General features: G+C 39.6%; 1 protein-coding gene across 46 annotated transcripts in view; it reads right to left on the reverse strand.

Moving 5' to 3' along the window:
• Window positions 1–22,234, reverse strand: part of ABI3BP (ABI family member 3 binding protein) — a 238,437-nt gene that overhangs the window by 111,612 nt on the left and 104,591 nt on the right. For 28 of the 46 annotated variants that reach the window (XM_070508665.1, XM_070508664.1, XM_070508635.1 and 25 more), the window contains exons 7-14: window positions 17,304–17,352; window positions 16,274–16,345; window positions 15,594–15,686; window positions 10,044–10,121; window positions 7,983–8,057; window positions 7,183–7,257; window positions 6,273–6,344; window positions 5,501–5,575 (exon numbers count right to left, since the gene is read on the reverse strand). In XM_070508665.1, the coding sequence (XP_070364766.1) occupies window positions 5,501–5,575; window positions 6,273–6,344; window positions 7,183–7,257; window positions 7,983–8,057; window positions 10,044–10,121; window positions 15,594–15,686; window positions 16,274–16,345; window positions 17,304–17,352 (589 nt within the window). The remainder of the gene's footprint in view (window positions 1–5,500; window positions 5,576–6,272; window positions 6,345–7,182; window positions 7,258–7,982; window positions 8,058–10,043; window positions 10,122–15,593; window positions 15,687–16,273; window positions 16,346–17,303; window positions 17,353–22,234) is intronic. The other 18 variants (XM_070508663.1, XM_070508662.1, XM_070508659.1 and 15 more) reach the window with 2 other exon arrangements.

A 22,234-nucleotide genomic window follows, 5' to 3' on the forward strand; every position in this document is an offset into this window, starting at 1 on the left:
GGCACTTATCTTTTCCATTCTCCTTAAACATTTTTATGCAAGTGAGATGGAGACCCAAGAATCAATTGATATGCTCACATATATACGAGCTTAGAGTATTTTTATGTTCTCTCTTCCTTCTTTTCTTTCTTTTTATTAGTTAAATAATTTATTGTTGCTGTTATTGTCAGGATTGAGTGTCTGCAGCAATTCTGGAAGTTTGGGATAGGTAGGGTGGTGGGAAGAGGATGCATTCAACATGAGTCCGTTGTAATAAGGAAATGGCAACAGGGCACCCCTTATGGGCTGTCAAGTAGATTAAGTGACTTATGCATTATTTCTAAGACATAAAACCTAATGACAAAATTTATATATTATTTGAATTTTATAGATGTGGGACTGAGACTCTAAGTGGTTAAATCACTTGTCTACCAGCACATAACTGGTAAACAGTTGAGCCGGTTATGAACCCAGCTCTGTCTCACCCCCTAGCTCACAGATTAGTGATTACATTCACCATGAGAACACACTTCAAGGAGTGGGCAGCCATTTTCACAGACCACTTGATGTTTCTTAAAAATCTAGAAGGCACCAGGCCCTAACAAGAACATGTAATTTACTCTGCTGCAAAGCTGCTCTGGGAAAATTTCAAAGCAAGCTATATGACATTGCCCCACTTTTAACTTGGAGTGGTTTATTGGGCAGAAGATTAGGTAAGGAACGAGGATCTAGTTTTTGCTCCTTCATCCATTCAGAGGCAAGTCTCTCACATATCTCCTCAAGATAAATAAAATCATAACTCTCTTTGCTTCCAGGGACTTCTGGAGGATCAATATGATGGTATATATTCAACCTTTGAATCTCTTAATAGAAAATACTATGCAAATGCAAAATTATATTATTCCAGTGAAGAAGTAATCCAACAAGTATGTGCACATACATGCAAATGCACAATGCATTGGTGGGGGGTGTGGAAGGTACTGAGAACTCTGCTAGAACTCACTCTGTAATAACACAGAAATCATAGTCAACTGGCCCCTTCCAATAGAACACAAGACTAATTCTATTGCATCATCAGAAAGATTGACTTTTCTGAATGATTGTCACAAGTACCTAAGTATTTCTAAAATGTTGCCAACTTTCTTTTAATACAGAATTTGTAAATAGGTTTACCTTCTGGCATGTAACTATAGAGCAGATTTTTATAATTTCCTTTCTATACTTTAAGGAAAATTGGATTTGCCAAGGGAATCAAAATCAATCAATCCTACTTAAACGCACTTTAGAGAAGGCTTAAGACAAAATACAATTCCAAACAATGAAAGATTAGGGCAAATAGGCTGACACTGGGGAGGAATGTTTGATGACTACACTTCTCAGATTTCCTGGAATATTCCACATTCCAAATACCCTGTCCCATTCGTCATAAACTATTGGAATGACCCAGGGATTTCAATATTCAGCATGCAAATTAGAATTTCCACATAGCTTTTTATATCCAAAAGTAATACACAAATCCTTTTGAGAGCATGCATCCTGATGATCTGATACAGAATATGAAGTAACTGTGGAAACAAATCCAGTAAATGCCAAAGCAAAATGAATTTTACAAAAGGTATGGATAAATCATATTTAATGGTCAATAACGAGAAAAGCAGCCCCTGGCATCCAGGAGCTGGCCGGGCTCCCACAGCTGGGCTGTGGTGTTGTCCTGCTGAAAGTCCACAGTTTGAAAGAACACCAATATCAGACAAGACCACTTAGTGACCAAGATGGATCAAGACAAAAACAAGACCACTCTGTAATTGTGCAGAACACACAAATGCACGAACACCAAAATTACCATCCTCACAGTCTGGCTAATATGAGTAATTGCTGCTTCTTTACCAATCACAGCTTTAGCTTCACTATATTCTTCTTGCCTTCCAGTTAAGAATTATGAAGATATTCACTCACAGAATCACTCCACTTTCTGACAGCAACCAATCCAGAGCAAAGCTTCCCTTCTTTGGACTTGCCCCAGAATCACCTAATATAAGACCAAATCCTATAACAAATCCTTTCCAAAACCCTCTTACTAAGAGATCCCCCAGTTCCTCATGGTCTGCATTCTCCATTGTTGCAATGAGTAAATAAACTTAACTTTGTTTAAACACAGGTGTCTTCCTGGTGGTCTTTGGCTGAAGGAAATTGACATAGTAAATATAGACACATTGTATCCCAACACAGGAAACAAAATGTGTTCATTTTGCTATAATAATGTCATTAATACCAGCTAAAATATGTCATTTCTTCAAAGGATTTAACAACTAAAAACAGGACTAATGGTTTTATGAACCAGTATTCAAGTATTATCTCTACCTCTCTCTTCTTAATTCTCAAGACTATTGCATTAGGAAGCCATGTGAGTAATTGGAAAACAAAATAAATAATCATATGCATCAAAACTAAATAAGAAATTGAGAGAAACTCAGCACATCTGTAATCACACAAACTCAATTATAAGAAACAAGAAAGGCCGAAATGAATGAAAGAATGGCATGAACTTATCAACTCTTTAAATCACAAATAATGCATATGGCAAATTTCAACTTGAAATTTAACACATCAGGAAGATGACACAAGACACTTACGCAAGAATTAGATGGAAGCATTTTGCTCAGCAGAAACAAGAGATACTTAATCATCCACTTTGAGAAACCATTGATTGATTTGAGGCCTCCTGTCCTCTAACTGTCCTGTAATCAATTGCTGATTCTTATCTGCACCATGTGAAAGATTAAAGACTACGGCCATCAGGTTGTGCTTCCTGAACCTTAATGTTCATATACATCACCTGGAGATCTTGTTAAATGGCAGATCCTGATTCCAAAGATCTGGAGTAAAGCCCAAGATTCTGCCTTTTTAACAAGGTCCCCCGTGATGCCAATGCTGCTGGTCCAAGGATTATACTAAATAGCAGAGAGGAAAATGCAATGCTCTAAGGGCAGGCGAGGAAGTCTCTGGGGCTAATGCTCATGCCTGTAGTCATCACCTACTGAACTGGGACAGCCTATGTCAAGCCCTAGCACATCACGCAAAGAGAGTTGGCAGGTGACAGGTTTTTGGAAGTCTCTGGCATCCTAAGGTTGCCCTGGCAGGAGTGAGGCAGCTGCAAAATGAAACTGCTTCCTGCTGCATTAGCCACTGTCCATAATCCGTCAGGGCAAGACTAGAATACTCCTTTTCTGGAATTAAAGGCAAGGAGAACCTTTCTTTTCCATCCTTCCTTCCTTCCTTCCTTCCTTCCAACTTCCTAACTTCCTTCCTAACTTTCTTCCTTCCTTCTTTCCTTCTTCCTTTCTTCCTTTCTTTCTGCCTTCCTTCCTTCCTTTCTTTCTTTCTTTCTGTTTTTTGCTGAGGAAGGTTAACTATGAGCTAACATCCACTGCCAATTCTTCTCTTTTTTTGTTTGAGGAAGATTAGCCCTGAGCTAACATCTGTGCCAATTCTTCTCTATTTTTTTTTTTTGTATGTGAGACACCTCCACAGCATGGCTGGTGAGTGAAGTAGGTCCACGCCCTGGATTTGAACCCCTGAACCCAGGCTCCTGAAGCGGAGTGTGTGGAATTTTAACCACTGAGCCATGGGGCCTGGCCCATGGAGGAACCTTTCTTTTATTGGGATTTACAAACTTATCTGTCTTGGTCTCTTTGTAACTCTGCAACCTTCACCTTCCAGCATATTCTTCCCAATCCCCAATGTTTGCTTCAATTCAGGCTTTATATATAATTCATGTCCTAGGTGTTAAAATTTCATAAATGGTCTCCTTGAGAGTTTGGTCAGTTTGCTCTTGAATAATCATAGAGTCAGAAAAACTAGAGGGTGCTGAAGGGAAACCGAGGGGGACCCTATGTCCCCTATGTTATAACCCAAAAGCTGAGAGATGAAAGGGACCTAAGAGTTCTTCCAGTCCAGTGGGCTCCCAAAGTGTTTGGGCTGGGAGACGTGATGCTTGTGAAGGATGTGGCCGTCAGGCCAGCTCTGCTGTAGTGCAGCCTTAAACCGTCACACACACCGGTGGACTAGTTGTTGTTCCACAGTCACAGCTCAGCTGTGCCTGCGTGACAGCTAATGGAACTAGACACTTAGTATGAAACTCCACCCCAAACCCAGATTTTAGACTCAGGTGGCCTGGATTTCTAAAGGTATCTTTGCTCCCACATTAAGTAATTGCACCAGAGTCTTAGGGTCAATGACTAGCGGAACCAAAAACCCAATTTGAGGCTTCTCTGGATTGGCTGAGAACCGTAGCCAACTTTCAAGGGTTTTCCCACTTGAGAAAACTGGGGGAGTCTATAACAGACACACTTGTTTCATTTGATGCCGTCTTCTCTTTTGCTGAGATCTGAGCCCATTACACCTACCGGAGAAAGGATAATTTGACTAAGATCTACGCATCTGAAGGCTCAATCTCATCCTTTCTCACACCAGTCCTCTGCTGGACTCTTCTGGAGAATACCACAAAATGTTGGTGTACTTAACTTCATTACATGAACTTCTAACTATGATATGTAATACTATAGTATGTACTATATATACTATAGTACAGTATATATAGATAGATTGTATAGCATATAATATATTATGGTACATACTATATTATTATACTATATTGTCTGTCTGCAAAACAATTACAACTACCAAGTTCACAAAAATTAAAAAACAAGTAAAACAAAATTCATGGAAGTAATCATAGTGTTTTCTGAGATTTCCTTGTAATTCTCATTTGCTGAATGTTCTCTTTAGTTGACTGCTAGACATCAAAGAAAAGATGTATAGGAGAAAACTTTCTAACTGAGAAAAATCTATTTTTCAAAAAGAAAGTGATCTCCTTCTATGAGTTGTAGTGGTGGAACACAAGAATTCTCAGGGGGAAAAAGGCAGTCGCCACAGTTTACAAAAGAGCAAATGACGACCCAGAAAAGGGGAGATGGTTATATGGTTAGTGGGGAAGCCAGAACTGGAACTGAAGTCCATTACTAATGCCAGGACTGGAGGTCTTTGCTCTGTGTCACAATGTGTTTACAGAGTGTAGGACTTAGGAAAATATCTGGCACATAGTAAGCTCTCAAATGTTTGTTGACTATTTTGCTGAAAAAGAAGCAAATATCTTCCTGCAAGGGAAACGTTAAATTCACACTGTCACATCAGACCGTGACATGATGCATCTTACTTTTGTTACTGTTCTCATGTCAGTAAAGAGATCTCTAGAAAATCAATGAGCCAATTCATGGTCCATCTTCTAGCCAGATTTCTGATTATATATCCAGACATTGAAACACAGATCTTTAAAACAAATGCAAAACCATTTTGCTTTTGTGTTGAGAAAAAAATGAGATTGATGTAAGTATCCAGAATGGATTATAGCTTTACCATTTACTACAAAGTATATTGATATTCAACTAAGGAGTCTATAAAAATAAAAACAAGTTATTCAATACTGTTGTTCCAATCTATTTTTTAAAAAGAAAGCAATTACCAGTTCGAGGTGGTAGAACTTTGGAATCTTCAGATGTTTTAGTTGTAGGTACAATCCATGGCTTTTCACTTGAAGCTACAGCAAAAAGAAAAGGAATTTGCTGAAGATGTTTTTGGGAAGATGAAGAGACAGAAATAGGTTGCTGGCATGGTTAAGTGGCTACCAGAAGCCTGCAATAAAACGCACATACTGATCCAATAAAAAGTCATCACGTATCAGGGAGAAATCAATATGCATCCGCTCCTGACAGCATTTGATCAGTGACTAGAGAGAGACCAGAGTGTGGTATCATACTCTCAACATTGAGGTCAGAAAGCTAACTAAATGGGCTGTATAGAATTAACAGACTGATGATTGTCACTAAATTTGCAGAAAACCCATTCAGACAAATAGGTGAGTTTTTTTCTTAATTGTTTTATTGGTGAGGAAGATTGGCCCTGAGCTAATATTTGTGCCAGTCTTCCTCTATTTTGTATGTGGGACAATACCACAGCATGGCTTGACGAGTGGTTCAAAGGTCTGAGCCTGGGATCTGAATCCACAAACCCCAGGCTGCCAAAGTGGAGTGCAGGAACTCAACCACTATGCCACAGGCTGGCTCCTTTTTTTTTTTGTTTTTTTTTTAACCAGATCGACCACTTGTTTGTTTGGCCGAGTTAACTGAATTCATCAGTTCATTGAGGTCTGCAGAGATAGGACCCAGTGGTGTGTCCCACAGAATTGAGCAATCACCACCCACATCTTCACACCAGATTTAAGGTGCTGTTATTACCCAAGGTGCCCCCAGCTTTCTCAAAAGGGAAGGATGTTTTTGCCTGAGGAAGTTCTGGAATGCTTTTCGGAGCTGTAATGAAACACACAAGAAATGTTATGATTTGAGGTATAAGTAATAGAGAAAAGATTTTAAAAATCTCAAGCTTGCAAAAACAAAAAACAAACACGAAACAGCAAGTGACTCATGTCAAGTAGGGACCTTAGTAGTATTTCTTACTCCTGTGTTTTAATACTGGATAATACAATAAAGCTTTGGTTTCTATTTTTTAAAATCAAGCCCCTAAATTTGAGGAATGTGGGCTCTTCTTCTCATCCTTATTAGTTTCCTAACTTCTTCAGCTATGTGTGTGTATGCTCTTAGAAATATTTCATTTAAACTCAAACCAAGCATCAGACACACCTGGACTGGAAAATGTCCATCTAAGAGGTTTTAAAAATAGAATTGTGGTAACTATGTGGATTTATATGAAAGCTCCCTCTCAACAACTTTTTTGATATTGTACTTAAAGAAATTCTAAGAATTCTAAGAAGCAGTCTGCAGAGATATCATAAATTTATCTTCTCTGTCAAGAGAAACAATTGAGTAAAAAGATACTTAGGAAAAATATAGAAGATAATTTATTCAGTGACACAGTGACTTTGAATTAAAAAGAATCAAATCATGACCACCAAAAAGAAAAACAACCGAAAGATTTGTCATAGAGAGTGATTCTTTAGGATCCTAAATTATAAAATAAAGATTTTTATAACATTTGAGGGCTTGCAGTTGGGGAGGTCATTGTTCTATAAAACATGGTCCCTCCTTTCCTGCGAGGAGATGAATTTGAATGAATGAGCCTAAGAAGTCCTTCCAAGCATGTATAAAATTTCCGAGGTAACAAGAACCTGCAGTGGTTAATAAATTTTACCTAGAGTGCTCAGTGGCAATTCAAACCTAGGTATTAGACTAGTTTGCGATGCTTCCGGCGTCCTTTCACTGAGAACTACAATAGAGAAGAATTCGGTTAGCAGCTGCATGAGTGGGGATTTGCACTGTGGCTTAACCGTGATCATGTGAAGCATGCTTACAAGGGAGTGTGCACCAGGCAGCTGATGCCTTTCATGGAAATAGCTGGCTGCCCCTGGAAAAGTTTTACACAGCTGTTAAAATTTGAAGGTATACTTTCAAAGGCCCATGGTGTGGCATGAAGATCAGTGTCACAAGTACAGACAAAATACACACTGGCTCTTTTCTTCAGGAGAAGAGAGCAAAACAAGTTAGAATCTCTTGGGCCAAGAGGCAGCTAACTTGCATGGCGTGAAATTTTTATTAAAAAGCATTATACTTCAAGGGATTCTCCTCAAGTTTAGTACGCACAAGACTTGGAAAAGCCGATCAAAGCAGAAAGCACACACATAGTCAAGACTTCCAGGTCTCCCCACCCCTCCAAGCTTTGTGGGGCAAAAGGCTGGAATTCGGTTTTTCTACACATCCCGAGAGACTGGCTAAAGGGCATGTGGTTAGCATCTAGCATCCAGAGCTGCCTAGGTATCAGTCACCAGGATCAAGGTGTGTTGCTAACTCTTTAGTCGAACTGACCCAAGAAATAGGAAGGTGGACTACTGCCAGGGAGAGGGAGAGTGGGGCGGGTGCTAAGGCATTGGGCTTACTTTTCTTTTCTATGAGTATTGGGAGTTATTTTTTAAGAAAAAAAGTTCTTAGAATTACCCAGTGTTGTTTCTGAAATGTCTAATGCACTAGGCACGGTGGGTTTAGTGGTTCTTGGAACTGATTCAGGAGTCACTGGAAGGCAAAAAAGACAACTTTAGAAATTAAGATAAAATGACGAAGCAACTACAGACCATAGGCACTTTTGTTGCCCTTTAGAATTAGTAACGGATACTTGTATAGACCAATTCAAGTTAATTCTGTTCAGGACTTCCGGGGTTGCCCGAGGTGCCTGAGCTGGCTCTCCTCCCAATTGTTTCTCTGGGTAGGTCTCTTTCTGTGTTCCAAAAAACACATTGAAACGACCTCCATCAAAGCACTTATCAGATGAATCATAATTTTTCATTTGTCTGCCTTTTTCTTTCTCTTTATCTCCAGGGCTTTAGCACAATGTCTGGGGTACAGTAAGGAAGCACATGATAAATGTTTATTAAGTGAATCAATAAATGGGCAAGTAAAAGAATGACCCAGGGTAAAAAGGTTTATTTAGAACTATGACATTATAAGATTTCTCTCTTCCAAACTGCAGCCCCAGGCAAAGCTTGGAACCGGGTTGAGATGATAAGGATTCAAATCCTCAGCCACGAGGTTGCTCCAAGCACTAGACCAAAGGCGAAGACGACTCGAGTAAACAGTTTTCAAGAAATAAGAAAGAATTTTTTGGGTAAATAGTTTCCTCAGTGAAAATAGTTTTCACTGAGATCTGGAATTAATGGTAAGCTACACAGCTCCAGAATTTTGCAGAGTAAGGACATGAAATAAACACAATAACACTGAATACTGTTACGGTGTTTGCCTAAGTGTTTCTGAAGTGGAAAGTTCTGAGGAAGGTTTGGCAGAGAACTAAGAAATCTGTAGACTCTCCCATCAGACAGTGCACCAAGAGAAGAAAGTATAATTGGGAAAAACGAGTAGAATCTCTTGGGCAGAAAAGAACGTGGGGTCATCCACTGGTCACGCCTACACTTTTCTTGGTGTCGACCATTTACGTTGAAGTCAGAAAACCAACTAGGAATTTCATTCGAATAGATTATCCCAGCATCTTGAATAGCTTCTACCTCTGCCTTAGCTCTCTGGAAAGCGGGAGATGGAAGGTCCATCTCTCTCCTGTAGGCAGGACCATATACTTCCTAGTCCATCAGACATATTTGTACTTGAATAGGTTTCTTGAAATCAATTTATTTTATTTCCCCACCAATCTTTGTCTTCTCTGGACTAGTTACGAGTCCAAGAGTGTAGGACAAGGTAAATATTTCAATCTATGGCAATTTTATGAATTGAATATTTCAGTTTAGGCAATTTTATGGTTAAAAAATTCACTTTAGATTGGAGTTACTTTGCTAAATGTGGATTTGGGGTAATTCTCACCAGATGTTTGTGTTACTGAGTCCTGGATGAGGTGGTATTACTTTGGCAAAAACTCCATATTTCAGAGAATAGTATGTCTCTGTTGGGCTGGACTTGGGTAGTTCATTCATAGAAGAAACGCTGAATGTTTGTTAGTAACAGCTGATGAATTATGGGGAATATGCATACTGCATTTATTCTTTAAAGGATTTTTACTGAGCTCTCATGTGTTCTTCACACTAGGTTTATTAATCTTCCAGAGACATTGTCATTGAATGATTCCAGGTACTTTCATAAATATCAAGCTATGGATTCATGAGAGATAACGGCATTTTGCTAAATAGACCACTTGTGAAAATGAAGAAATCAAAAACGGTCTTACGTTTTCATATAAAAGGAAAGCCCCAAACACACAGTACTACATTTAAGTACAAGAATATTTCAGAATGTTGAGGTAACAACTTTCACTTAGAGCCAAAAATATAGCTTCCAGATTATGTATTAGTTACATGATTCAACAGTTCATTTTGCGTCTGTTGTTTTTCCAAACATTAGATGAAGAACCTAGAACCTCCTATCATTTCGTGCTCATGATCAAAATGAATTTCCTACTGGCTCTTCACTGAAAAAAAGGTACAGGTTTGCCAATCATTTGCCATTAGAAAAAATATATTATTCATTCTCTCAACGTTAACAACATAGGGATCTCATTACCTGTTATGGGCTGTGCTGGGATTTTTTCTACCTCTGGTGTTTTAGATTCAGCAGGTAACGCCAAGGTTTCATTCTTAGCTAAAAAGTCAGAGAACAAACAATTTACCTCACTTCCTCATAATGCAGTGTCCCAGTATAATTCATTCAAAACAAAATCAAGTAACCAACTACTTCAAGAAATCTACTCTGCTCTTATCCTTTCCCCCAGGCAGTCAACAACGTCATTGTGCATTTCCACCAGGATTAGTATGAGAGACGACAGTCCTCAGAATTCCTTCTCATTAACCCTAGGTAATTCTTTAAGATCTAAGTTAACATTGGAATGAAGAAAACAAATTACAACCAATATTTGGATAACTCTCAAGTCATTCTGATTCAGAAATAGAGTTTCTGGAAGGCACAGACTGTATTGCAAATCCTCCTCGGAATTTTATATTCAAATACTCCTAATTAAAACAAAATCAATGAGTAGAAATTTTCCGTGATTATGCACAGAAAAAAATGTAATAGGTTATGACACTGAAATTTTAGAAAAACACAAATAACACACATAGGATACAAAATTATTTGAAAATATTTGTCGCAAAAAAATACCAACAGTTATTTATTTCAGCCACATGTTAACATAGATCATTTCTTTTGGTCTCTGTGGGAATTTAGTGTAAAGAATGAAATCAGGTGTTTTTCCTTTTTTTTCCCCCTCCCTCTTCAGACAACCACTCAGGAAACTTCTTTCTAAAATTTAGGTATTCTTTTTCAAAGGAAGTACACTTCTAAAGCACAGTTCCCAATGGTTAAAATATCTCTCATTTAAAAACTGTGCTTAGAATTAACTTGATTCATGTGTTTAGCACACTGACTCAATGATCTACTTGTAATAATTTGAAGCAGTCTAGTGGTATGAAAGAATTCCTTTATCTTTGGGATACCCTGACCTTGTCCCCTTGAACTGATTCTCATCAGATGAGATTTCTGAGTCCTAAGGCTGTTCAGAACCTCCTGGGCTTCTCCACTTTGGCCCTATGGATGTTTTGGGCTGGATGATTCTTTGTTGCCGGGGCCTTTCCCGTGCACTGTAGGATGTGAGCAGCATCTCTGGCCTCTACCCATTGGATTCCACTACCACTTCCACAGCTGTGGGAACCGAAAATATCTCCAGACACTGCAAATATCCAGTGGGGGACAACATCACTCTCTGTGGAGATCTACTGATCTAATCTGTTCTCTCAAAGCTCTTTGAGGATGCAGATTTTGTAACCTCCTTCTGTAGTTCCCAGCACTGTTGTCAAGACCATTTTCTTCTTTTCAGTTAACGTGGGCACAAAATATTTATTTACTTCTGATGGACTTAAAAACAATTATGAAGTCATTCCTTCACACTGTTGATAGAGGCAAATCAGTTTTCCATATTGTGGAGGCGTACAATCCATTCCTGCAGAGAGCTGGTCATTCCCAGGAGTGATTGCAAGTGCCAGCAGGAGGTGTCACCAGGGCTGGCACACTCGCCACATCTGACAGTCAAGTGCATGCTTTGGATTTATGTGCATATGAAGTGGCCTAGCTTGTTTGCACAACAGAAATGTTCAGTATCACTGCTCAAATTCATTTGGCAGGACAGAAAGAGAAAGGATTCTCTTTCTGGAATAACTAAAGAAACAGATCCAGTAGAGTTTTATGATAAATTCTATTTTTAAAATTCCTAAATTTTATCAATGTTTTTTCCTGCTTCTTTTATAGTCATAGCTTTTGTGTAGAACCGTTGTGATTGTTAGCACAGAAAAAACATTTAGATTGCAAATTTTTATGAGCTCTGATCTTACTATTTTCAGCATGTACCAAAGGAAGTTGTCCTTTTTTCCAATGTTAGATGACCGGGTTCTTCTTTGACGCTCTCTCCTCTTTCAGTGTCCTCCTCTGGGTCAGGACAACTTTGCTAACCCTCTCCTTCCAGTGCAATAGCCTACGTTCTCGCGGGGTCCCTGGCTAACTAGGACTATTCATTTATTATCTTAACTTCCAGATCCTAGACTTTTAGGCAATGCTCAGAATTGCTTTGCTTTAGCTCCTTATATTCAAAACATGCCCTTAGCTGGTGATCATATCAATCTAAAATTAGGCTGTAAATGAATTAAAAATGGTAGACAACCTTCCCAAGAAATATTTGTATTCTTTTCACATCACTACTTCCTTCTAAAGGTGTATCATCTTTCTGCATGTGGCACTTCAGGCATCAGAGGAATTGGTTGATAAGGAAGATAGTTGAATGGGTCACTCTTTATGTCTCCTATCCCGCCGTGAGCACTCACTTACACTGCCCCTGGGCAACTGCAGATTCGGCAATAGCAGAGTAGAATGCCATCAGAACACTGCCAAAACCCCAGGAAATTCCTTTTCCTGTCTGATTCTTCTGTACCTTTTCTCAACACAGTTGTTTCCTCTCATTTTTGGCTGGCTAAGTCTTGGCTTTGGCAAACCCTCTGTATGTCCCTGGGAGACGGTTCACACTAGCTTTCTTGTTTATTTCTCTCACTATTCACACCACGTGTTCTTAGAACAAAAGCTATTAATTTCTTGATGTCCCGTGATGGGCCCTGCTGGAATGAGGACATTATTTTTAGGATTTACCCCCTCAAAAAAACAGGGCTTTTCTGAATTGCAATGATAGCTTCAGGAGTTTATTTTTCCCTCAGTAGTATAAAGAATTGTTTATGCTTACATTCTTTTCACAAAAATATGGTAAAGTTACAATGTAATTTTTAAGCATAGTCTGTTAAGGTGGTACATTCAGTGAATTTACTGACCATTTCAAACATACTGGCTGTCGATCTCTTCAACGCGTAAGAAATTTGCTAAGAAATGTGTTAAATTTAAGATAGGTGTTTCCCCAGATTACAAGTTAAAAAGACATTTACTATTTGCATAGAATTTCTTTTCATTAAAATCCCAATCCTGAAGCTTCATGAATCATATCAGAAAAACAAAAGCAAAAACAAAACAAAATTCACAGTTTAACTCTCTAAATTAAACAAAATGGCTGACCTGGTATTAAGATAGCATGTGGAACTTTGCGAAAAACAAAAAATTAGAAATATCTCTCAAAACTAAGGACTAGAACACCTTCCAGCTCAAAATGGACAGCAGTGGTCTCAGCAAAAACTCTGCTCATTTTCAGTCTCCTTCACAAATCCTGGGTTTTGTAGTTTTCATGGACAGGTTGGGATCAAATCAATAAGAGATTGGTGGGCTCCTTTTTTCTCCTTCTAAAAAGGACTCCCCAGGGGGCTGGCCCCGTGGCCGAGTGGTTAAGTTCGCGAGCTCCGCTGCAGGCAGCCCAGTGTTTCGTTAGTTCGAATCCTGGGCGCGGACATGGCACTGCTCATCAGACCACGCTGAGGCAGCGTCCCACATGCCACAACTAGAAGAACCCACAACGAAGAATACACAACTATGTACCGGGGGGCTTTGGGGAGAAAAAGGAAAAAAATAAAATCTTTAAAAAATAAATAAATAAATAAATAAATAAAAAAAATAAAAAGGACTCCCCAGGCTCAGGGCCGGGTGTACAGGCTCTGGGCAGAGAACTAGGTGAGTGTGAGAGTCCTGAGCTCTCATTCCAAACACAGGTTCACTGAGGCAATTTAATCTGGAGGCTTCCTGGCTTTCAGCACAGCATTTAGATGATGCAGAGTTGAGTCACGGGGTTTTATAGCTAAAAGGGAGGTGATCAAGCCTGATGTACAAAGTTACAGTCATCTGTCTACGTGCTTGGAGGTAACTCACTCTAGGACTAACAGTTATGAATATTTTACTGTAAAAATGTAAGGATTGCGCAAAATCGTGAAGACTTGTTGGCAAATATTTTCACATCTTAATAAAATGGTGAGACGTAAATTGTGAAAATTTTTCTAAAATTATAAGTCTAAGAGTCCACCAATTAAGTGCTCTTTCACTCTCTTCAGGCTTTGCTCATCCTTCTTCCAGGAAGTTCTCAAATTAACAGTATCCAGTTCAGGGAAAATATTCTGCATTTTTAAATCTTGTTCAATTTCTACCACAGCCTGCTGTCTCTTTCCATATTTATCAATAGCCCAAGACATTCTCCAGAGACTTTAGAGGGGCAGTTCTCAAAGTGGTGCTCCTGGGCCAGCCGTAGCATCACCTGGGAACCCCTAGAAACACAAATTCTCGGGCCCCACCCTGGCCTCCTGAGTCAGGAACTCTGCGGGGTGGGGGCAGCGGTCTGTGTGCTCACAAGCCCTCCAGGGCTTCTGATGCTCCATCAAGTTTAAGATCCTCTCCTGCAGAGAAAATTCAGACTAATTTGACACTCAAGTGCAGCAACTAACAGAGCCCACTGACCGCCACAATTATTCCCTTTTAAAGGGTTTTGTTGGGCATTTTTTCAAACTGTTAAGCTTTACATTTTTTAAACACTGAAACCATATCGAGTTCTTTCTAGAAGCAGGAAGCCATATCAATCTCAAGTAAATAATTATTCTAATAGACCTGAGCTTTGCATCAGTTCCCACTGAAAATATCTAGTGGCCCCTTCATAGTATAGTATAATAAGGACAGTTTATAACAATTACTCTATTTGAAAATCATACCTATAGAAATGTGTATATTTTGGATAATTTGATAAATGTTGTCTCTTCTTTCATAAATGTAAATGTATTTTATGTAAGTATAAAGGAACTCTTTCCCTACTGAATGTGATTTATATGAATATCTCCAACACTCCAACTTCTCTGCATCTTACTTTTTTTTCCCAAAAATTTTTTTTGTGGCAAAATATACATAACACAAAATGTACAGTGTTAACCATTTTTAAGTGTACAGTTCACTGGTAGTAAATACATTCACATTGTTGTGCAAGCATTACCACCATCCGTCTCCAGAACTCTTCTCATCTTGTAAAACTGAAACTCTGTATCCATTAAACACTTATGCCTCATTCCCCTCACCCCCGTTTCGCTGGCAACCACCATTCTACTCTCTGTCTCTATGAATTTGAATCTTCTGGGGCTTCATAAAAGCGGTATCATACAGTATTTGTCTTTTTGTGACTGGCTTATTTCACTGAGCATAATGTCCTCAAGGTCCACCCAGGTTGTAGCACGTGTCAGAATTTCCTTCCTTTTAAGGTTGCATAATATTCCATTGTATGGATAGACCACATTTTGCTTATTCATTCATCTGTTGATGGACAGTTGGGTTACTTCCATGTTTTGCTATTGTGAATATGCTGCCATGAAGGTAAGTGTACAAGTATCTCTTCGAGAACTTCTTTCACTTCTTTTGGTTACATACCCAGAAGCGGAATTGCTGGATCACATGGTAATTCTAAGTTTAATTTTTTGAGGAATGGTCATACTGTTTTCACAGCAGCTGCCCCATTTTATATTCCCACCGACAGCACCCATGCCTGTCCCTTACTTTCTACTTTGATGTCCCCAACCAGCTCGTTTGTTAGACTCCTCGGACATCCTAAGAATCTCTGTGCTGGTACTCAGTCACTGCAAAGTTCAAATACAGAACTTTTCTGCTTACCTAATTGTGTCTTGAGTGCATCCGAAATCTCAAACATTATGGATGTAGGAAGTTTTACGGTGGTTTCATTAAGACCTGGAATAACAAGGTGGACTGCAAAGAAAAAGAAGTAAATAAGATAAGAGGAAGAAAATGCACCATGACATGAAGCTCAGAGCACCAGACACTAGAAACTATGAAGTTTAGCACTTATTTTGCTTAGTCAATTTTAACCCAAAGTTTAAAATGTCGGAAAAAATATGATCATAACTTTTAAACAGAATCTTTTCCACATTCAGAACCAAACTACCAAAATCCTATGGCTTTTAATCCATAGACCCAAAAACTGTAAACTAGCTGCTTAAGATGTGTGCTGAACAAAAAACACTCCTATTAATAATAATTTTTAAAAGATCAGTGCAGTATGACAAAGATTCCTTCATAACTGCAACAACCCTGTGGAGCAGGTAGGCTGGGTGCCATGTTCCCACAAGGCTCGGGCTAGAGTTGTTTCTCCAACACTGTGACAGAGGTAGCACCTCTTGGCTCCTCGCCTGGAATGGACATAAGCCAGGATGCTAAATACTGAAAGGAAATGAGTCAGTTTGACAGACCTGCTCACAGTGCCTTCCACAAAGGCCCTATTATCAAAAAATAGCCTGACTTGCTTAACCTAAGTGTAGATTTCAAGACAGACTCACCTAGTATCGTTCCTCCATAGGGAGTCTTATCTGGAGATTTCGCTGAAGCCCTGTGAGTGACATTCTGAATCACTGTTGAGATACAGAAAGATAATAGTGTGACGTAAAAAAAAAGAAAACAAGTCAGGAAGCAGTAAGACGCTAATAATGCAAAGCCATCTGCAGTGGGGAAGCCCTGATCTAACTTTTTCATTAATAGAAAGAAACTCATTGGGTTGGCTACACAGCCAACAGAAGGACTAGAAAGCAGATGTTACCTTAACACCTGTGCATTTAAGTAATGAAAGGCTCTTACTCTCATAAAGTGGTCCATCCTGAGCTGAAAATTCTCTTCCTCTTCTCCCCTCCCTGTGGCCTACCCAAGGTAGAGTACCAGCACAAAATGGGGCAATGACTCAGTAGTAAAAAATTAGAAAATATAGAGTCTCAAAGCAAAGAATCTTTGGGTAATTCCAATATTAGCTGACCCTGTTTTGAGAGTTCACTTGGGACAGTGTTTTCTTAAAATGAAGAACTATTTTAAGTGCCCGCTCTCTCCTACCAAGAAACTTTCAGGAAACAATGGAGTCATTTTAAATAATTTGAAAAACTGGAAGTCAAAACAAAAACAAATGGATACTAACATGAAATAAGACATTATAATTCTTGACACCTAGATGTCTTTGTTTCCCCAAAGTGGCCCCTAAATCATAGTTTTCATGCCATTAGTCCAAATAGCGTCTTAATGACTTTCTTCATGTACGTCGCTTCACCCCGAGCAAAGCCACACGCATCTAACTGGCTCGTTAAAACTTAATACTTGTTATAGTTGCTTCGTTCCTAATCATCCAAATAAAGGGACTAGCCCGGGCTCAGCCAAAATTATCTATCAACTTCTAATGTACTAGACCATACTGATTTCTTCAAACTTTTTCTGAAAAACAATAATCAGAAAAATTGAGAAAATACATGCTATGTTTAATTATCTCAGTTAAAAAGTGCGTTAAAAATAGTTCGGGACACATATCCAGAGCAGACCCACACAGATTACCTTGCTTGATGATTGTTACTGGGATTAGTTTCCTTGGGACATACGATGGCTGAAGAGAGAGGAAGAAAGTCAGCGTTTGAGTTAATGTTAACTTTAAAAACAATCAAAGAGCTAGAAGTAGCGTTTTCTTCTCTTCAATGAAGCTTCCTGTAACACTGGCTTAACAGTTGCTGGAGGATCTTTCAGACATATTCCTGCCTCTGTTTTGTTGGACTCACTTGATTTTCCCCCATTAATGTCCAAAGGTTCGACAGAAGCAGTTTCTTGAGAACTCGCATTAGTTTGGTTTACTCAGAAAATGCAGTGAAAAGAACCTAAGTCCTCTGGATTGAATACTAGTTGATTTTCACTTCATTTGTGATGATACCCAGCCAAATTCAGTCTTTACATTCCCTCTGAAAAAGACGTTAAGCTACATATTATCTTTTAAAACCAGTCACCATCAATTATTTGAGTTTATTCAATTGCTGCCACCGCAGACAACACAACCACCATGAGCTCCTGACACCAGGCACGTCCTCTCCCAAGAAGACAGGGCTGCAACTCAGATCCAGACATTTCTACTTCCAAAGCCTGTACTCTTAACCATTCTGCACGTATTTATTCATGAAGGACCTTAGAATTGTAAGGGCAGGTCCCAGGGGACTGTGCCCTCCTCTCCCAAATTGCCTCAGGCTTCCCCCAGGAAGTTCTGATGTCATAGAGTGGCCGGAATTAGAGACACGCATAGTGCTCACTTTAAGGTGGAGTCATCACCGGACATCATTTGAGCCAAGGCTAAGATAGCCATGTGAGAGACATGGCAACAGGCTAAGAGAGGGCAGCTAATAGAGACAGAAACATTAGATTGAACTAACGGGGCAAGCATGAGATTGCTTTCTTGCTGCTTGACTTAACCTGTGTATGTGATACGGATGCCCCACGGACCAGATCTGTTGATGATCCAGGATGTGCTGGATGAGATACTCACCACACAGGTGTTTATAGCTGTGAGTAAGAGAGACTTGCTAACAACATGCTCCCATTTTAATAAATGATATGCCCATAACAAAGAAGGGCCACGATACCAAGCTTACTATTGCCTATTTTTCTGCTTACATTAAGATTCTTGTGTTTAAAAGCCACAAAAAATAAAAGTTTACTATTATCAGGTTATTTTTTCACAGGAGCTTCTATACCTGTTGACCCAGTGCTATAGACTGAACCTTGCGTCTCCCTAAAATTCATACGTTGAAACTTAATCCCCAAAGTGATGGTATTTGGAGTGGGGTCTTTGGAGGGTGACTAGCTTATGAGGGCGGTGTTCTCATAAATGGTATTAGTCCTCTTATAAAAGAGACCCCAGAGAGCTCCCTCCACCCTTCTGCCATGTGAGGACCCAGCGAGAAGATGGCTGCTTGTGAACCAGGAAGCAGGCGTTCAACAGACGCCAAATCTGCCAGCGCCTTGATCTTGGATTCCCCAGACTCCAGAACTGTGGGGAACACAGGTTTGTTCTTTAACCCACCCAGGATATGGTCCTTCTGTTATGGTAGCCTGAGGGGACTAAGATTCAGTAACGCACGTTTACACATGGGATCCTTCTCCAGAGAGCAGCAGTCAGGCCCACGGCTCGGCCTCATGTGGCTGCCTTACCTCCGCCTGTCCTGCTCCAGTGAGAGCCTTGCAGGACATGGCCTCCATCATTTCTGAGAATTTGAAATGCCTGCTGCTCCAGAGGAGCCACATTATCTTTCCAGGAACTAGTAATTGTTTTTGTTAGAGCTGTGGCCACAGTCCAGGGGCTTCGAACGCTCTGTCCTCTATTTTCTGAGGAGTCCTGTGTCTAGTGCACGTTTTGCAGAATTTGAAGTTTTTCAGAGACATGTCATGTTATAGCAAGAACACCTAAATGCTGCTGTGTTGATTGCCTTTGAACTCCATTATCCCAATTTTATATTTCCTTTGCTGTGGTGGCTGGTTTTAAACAATTTTTTGACAAGGACAAATGGAAAATACTCCACTCTTCACATGAATGGAACAACGTTTCTCTTTCAGTTCTTGAGTACAGACCAGTGTTCTATTAAGATGATGACAAGACTATACGTACAATATGTACTGCCAAAAATAAAGAAATCATTGAGCTGCAGAATCCAATTCCTTCTTGACCTATAATTACTCTCTTACCTAATCTGTAACCCAAAGACGCACCAACACTCGACTACTGAGCAAGTAGCTGCCTCTCTATAGGTAGGTTTCTAAATGGCATCAGGACAGTCCTTCTGCTCAAAGTTTCTATGCTGAAGGCTCTAAAATTCCCAGTAAGAAATCCATGCTGTGAATCCTTTCTCTGTGTCTTCTTTCAAAAGTGTAGGAAAACATCTGTTACCTGGACCCACTGAGAAATGAAAGATTGTGATAATTTCCAAGTTAACAGTGTTTAACCATTTACAACCCAATTTTCTTTTCTTTTCTTTTCTTTTCTTTTGAGGAAGATTAGCCCTGAGCTAACATCTGCAGCCAGTCCTCCTCTTTTTGTTGAGGAAGACTGGCCCTGAGCTAACATCCATGCCCATCTTCCTCTGCTTTATATGTGGGACGCCTACCACAGCATGGCTTGCCAAGGAGTGCCATGGCGAACCCCGGGCTGCCCAAGCAGAACATGTGAATTTAACTGCTGTGCCACCAGGCCAGCCCCACGTCCCAATTTTAATTGAACTGTTTCATGTACAATGTTTTTTATGAAGGTACCACTAGCCTTTCTTTGCCATCCCAGGCTTACTGTGTGACCACACGTCAGTGCGCGCAGGAGTCTCATGCAGCGGAGTGGGGAGCGAGGCAGTGAAAGTCCCGCGAGCCGCTGCACAGCTTTGCGGGTGCGGCCTCAGCACAGCTGCTGTCTATGGACATTACTTGGTCCAGTTTTCTTTCCTAGGCCATTTCCTTGCTGGCTTTCTTTTCTCTAACAGCTTGCTGACCCCCATTCCCGCTGCAAACCTCCATCACCACTTCCTTTCTCTGCTCTTGTCCCATCTTCATTCAATAACTATTTTCTAAATGTTTATGGTATACCAAGAAGTAAACATATTTCCCACCTATCCCATAAGAGATGCATCATTTTATTTTTTTCTGTTTTGAGACACCTGTCCCTTAAGAACCCAGGTTGTACTATATGCCGAGCAGGGTGACTGGTTAAGGGAATTCACTTTTACCATTTTTCTGGGATGTTGTGGCTAAGTAGCCAATTGGTGAGATTCAATGAAGAGAGGATGCTAAAAGGTTACGCCCCTGAAGACATATATTGTTGCCTTTTAGCCCTGGTTAGGGAAAGCCTGTGGTTATCCAGAAACAACCAGAGCAGTGGCCACACAGGGCGAGGGGCTTTCAATGGACTCTGCATTATACTAACTGCTTCCTGATATTATTTTGAAAATTAGCTTTAATAGAAGTAGTGATAACACCAGGACACTACTTTTTGCAGGTTATTCTTGACGGGTTTGTCTGTTTGGCATTTTCGTGGTGCCAGAATATTCACTGTAGATTTCCAGGCTCTGAGCTGAGGAGGAGCTGCCCACTGGGGAGTGGCTGAGGGCTGTGCAGAATCCAATTTCAGTGGCTCGAGAGCCAAACCACATGGAAAGAACTTGGGCATATTACATTCTGGTTTTAATTCATTCTTAGGATGTCCTAACAAAAGTTACGAAACATACTGATTTAACCTAACATCTGACTAAGAATGAATCTAATGTCCTCCTTGCAAAAGTCTTCCAATTTCTGGTCAGCTAGGGAGGAATCAGACATACGCCTTTGGCGATGTCGTTGGCCTAGATATAAACTTTCCAGTTTCTACCTCAGGACAACAATGGCTAAGAATGGAGGGATCCCGATGCATTCATGCATCACACAGTGGTACCTGATGGTGAGGGGTGGCTGGGGACCGTATGGTATTTCTTCATTTCTATTCACTTCATTTGTCTGGTGCTTGTTACACTTTAAAAATTGACACCACTTCCTTTTTTTTTTGCCAATAATAGACATGGCTTTTTAAAAAGATAGGTGGGTCTCTGACAGAAAAAATGGAAGGGTGAAAATAGATATCATATTTTAGGGGAATACTGATTTGGATTTGGATTAATTAAATAATTGAACTTGTATTTTAAATCTCTGTTAATAAATGCTACATACTTCAAAAATTGGTTGTTTAGTTAATGAACCAGTTAGATAACTAAGGTTTTAAAAATATAATATATAAAAATTAGGTCCTTCTGGCCATCAATCTTTTATTGTTTTATATAATAAAACCCAACAGAAAAATATTAGGTTTCATCTTCACAAAAAGAGTGTTCTAGATTCTCAAAATGGACTAAATAGAACAATTATCATGATAAATGTGTTTTTTCTTCCTTAGTTACACGGATCTCAAGTGACATAAGTTATAAAGAAAGAATCGCATTTTTGATTATGCATATGCCATTTCTCTGATATTTCTAGAGGTACAGGCAGGGGTGGTATCGAAAGTATTTAAGCCCTGATAGAACGAAGACACTCACCAATCAGAAGAGACCCCTGTGATGTGTCACTTGTACAGGTCCTGGGGCTGCCAGCAGGTCACAGACTCAGATACGTGAATTACAGCATATAATGCAACCAGATGCTTAAGATGGGGCTGTATTTAACTTTCAAATTTTTAACCTAAATATTATTTACCTTTTTAAAATGGATAGCCTAAAGTTCAAATTGTGTTTCCCATTTCCAGGATCTCTGTTTGGCAGGTGTTAATTAGAGTTTTTGCTGCATGTCAGTTTTAGGTGTAAGCACGTAGATATGAATGAAAATATTTTTCAAAGTGTCTTTTGCTTAAGATTCTAAAAGCAAAACATCTGGAATTAATTTCACATCTCTTGAAATACTGCCTTCTAAGATCAGTCTTAGAGAAGAGATGTGTGAATATT

Source organism: Equus asinus, chromosome 5 (assembly GCF_041296235.1).
Source record: "Equus asinus isolate D_3611 breed Donkey chromosome 5, EquAss-T2T_v2, whole genome shotgun sequence".
Lineage (NCBI taxonomy): Eukaryota > Metazoa > Chordata > Mammalia > Perissodactyla > Equidae > Equus > Equus asinus.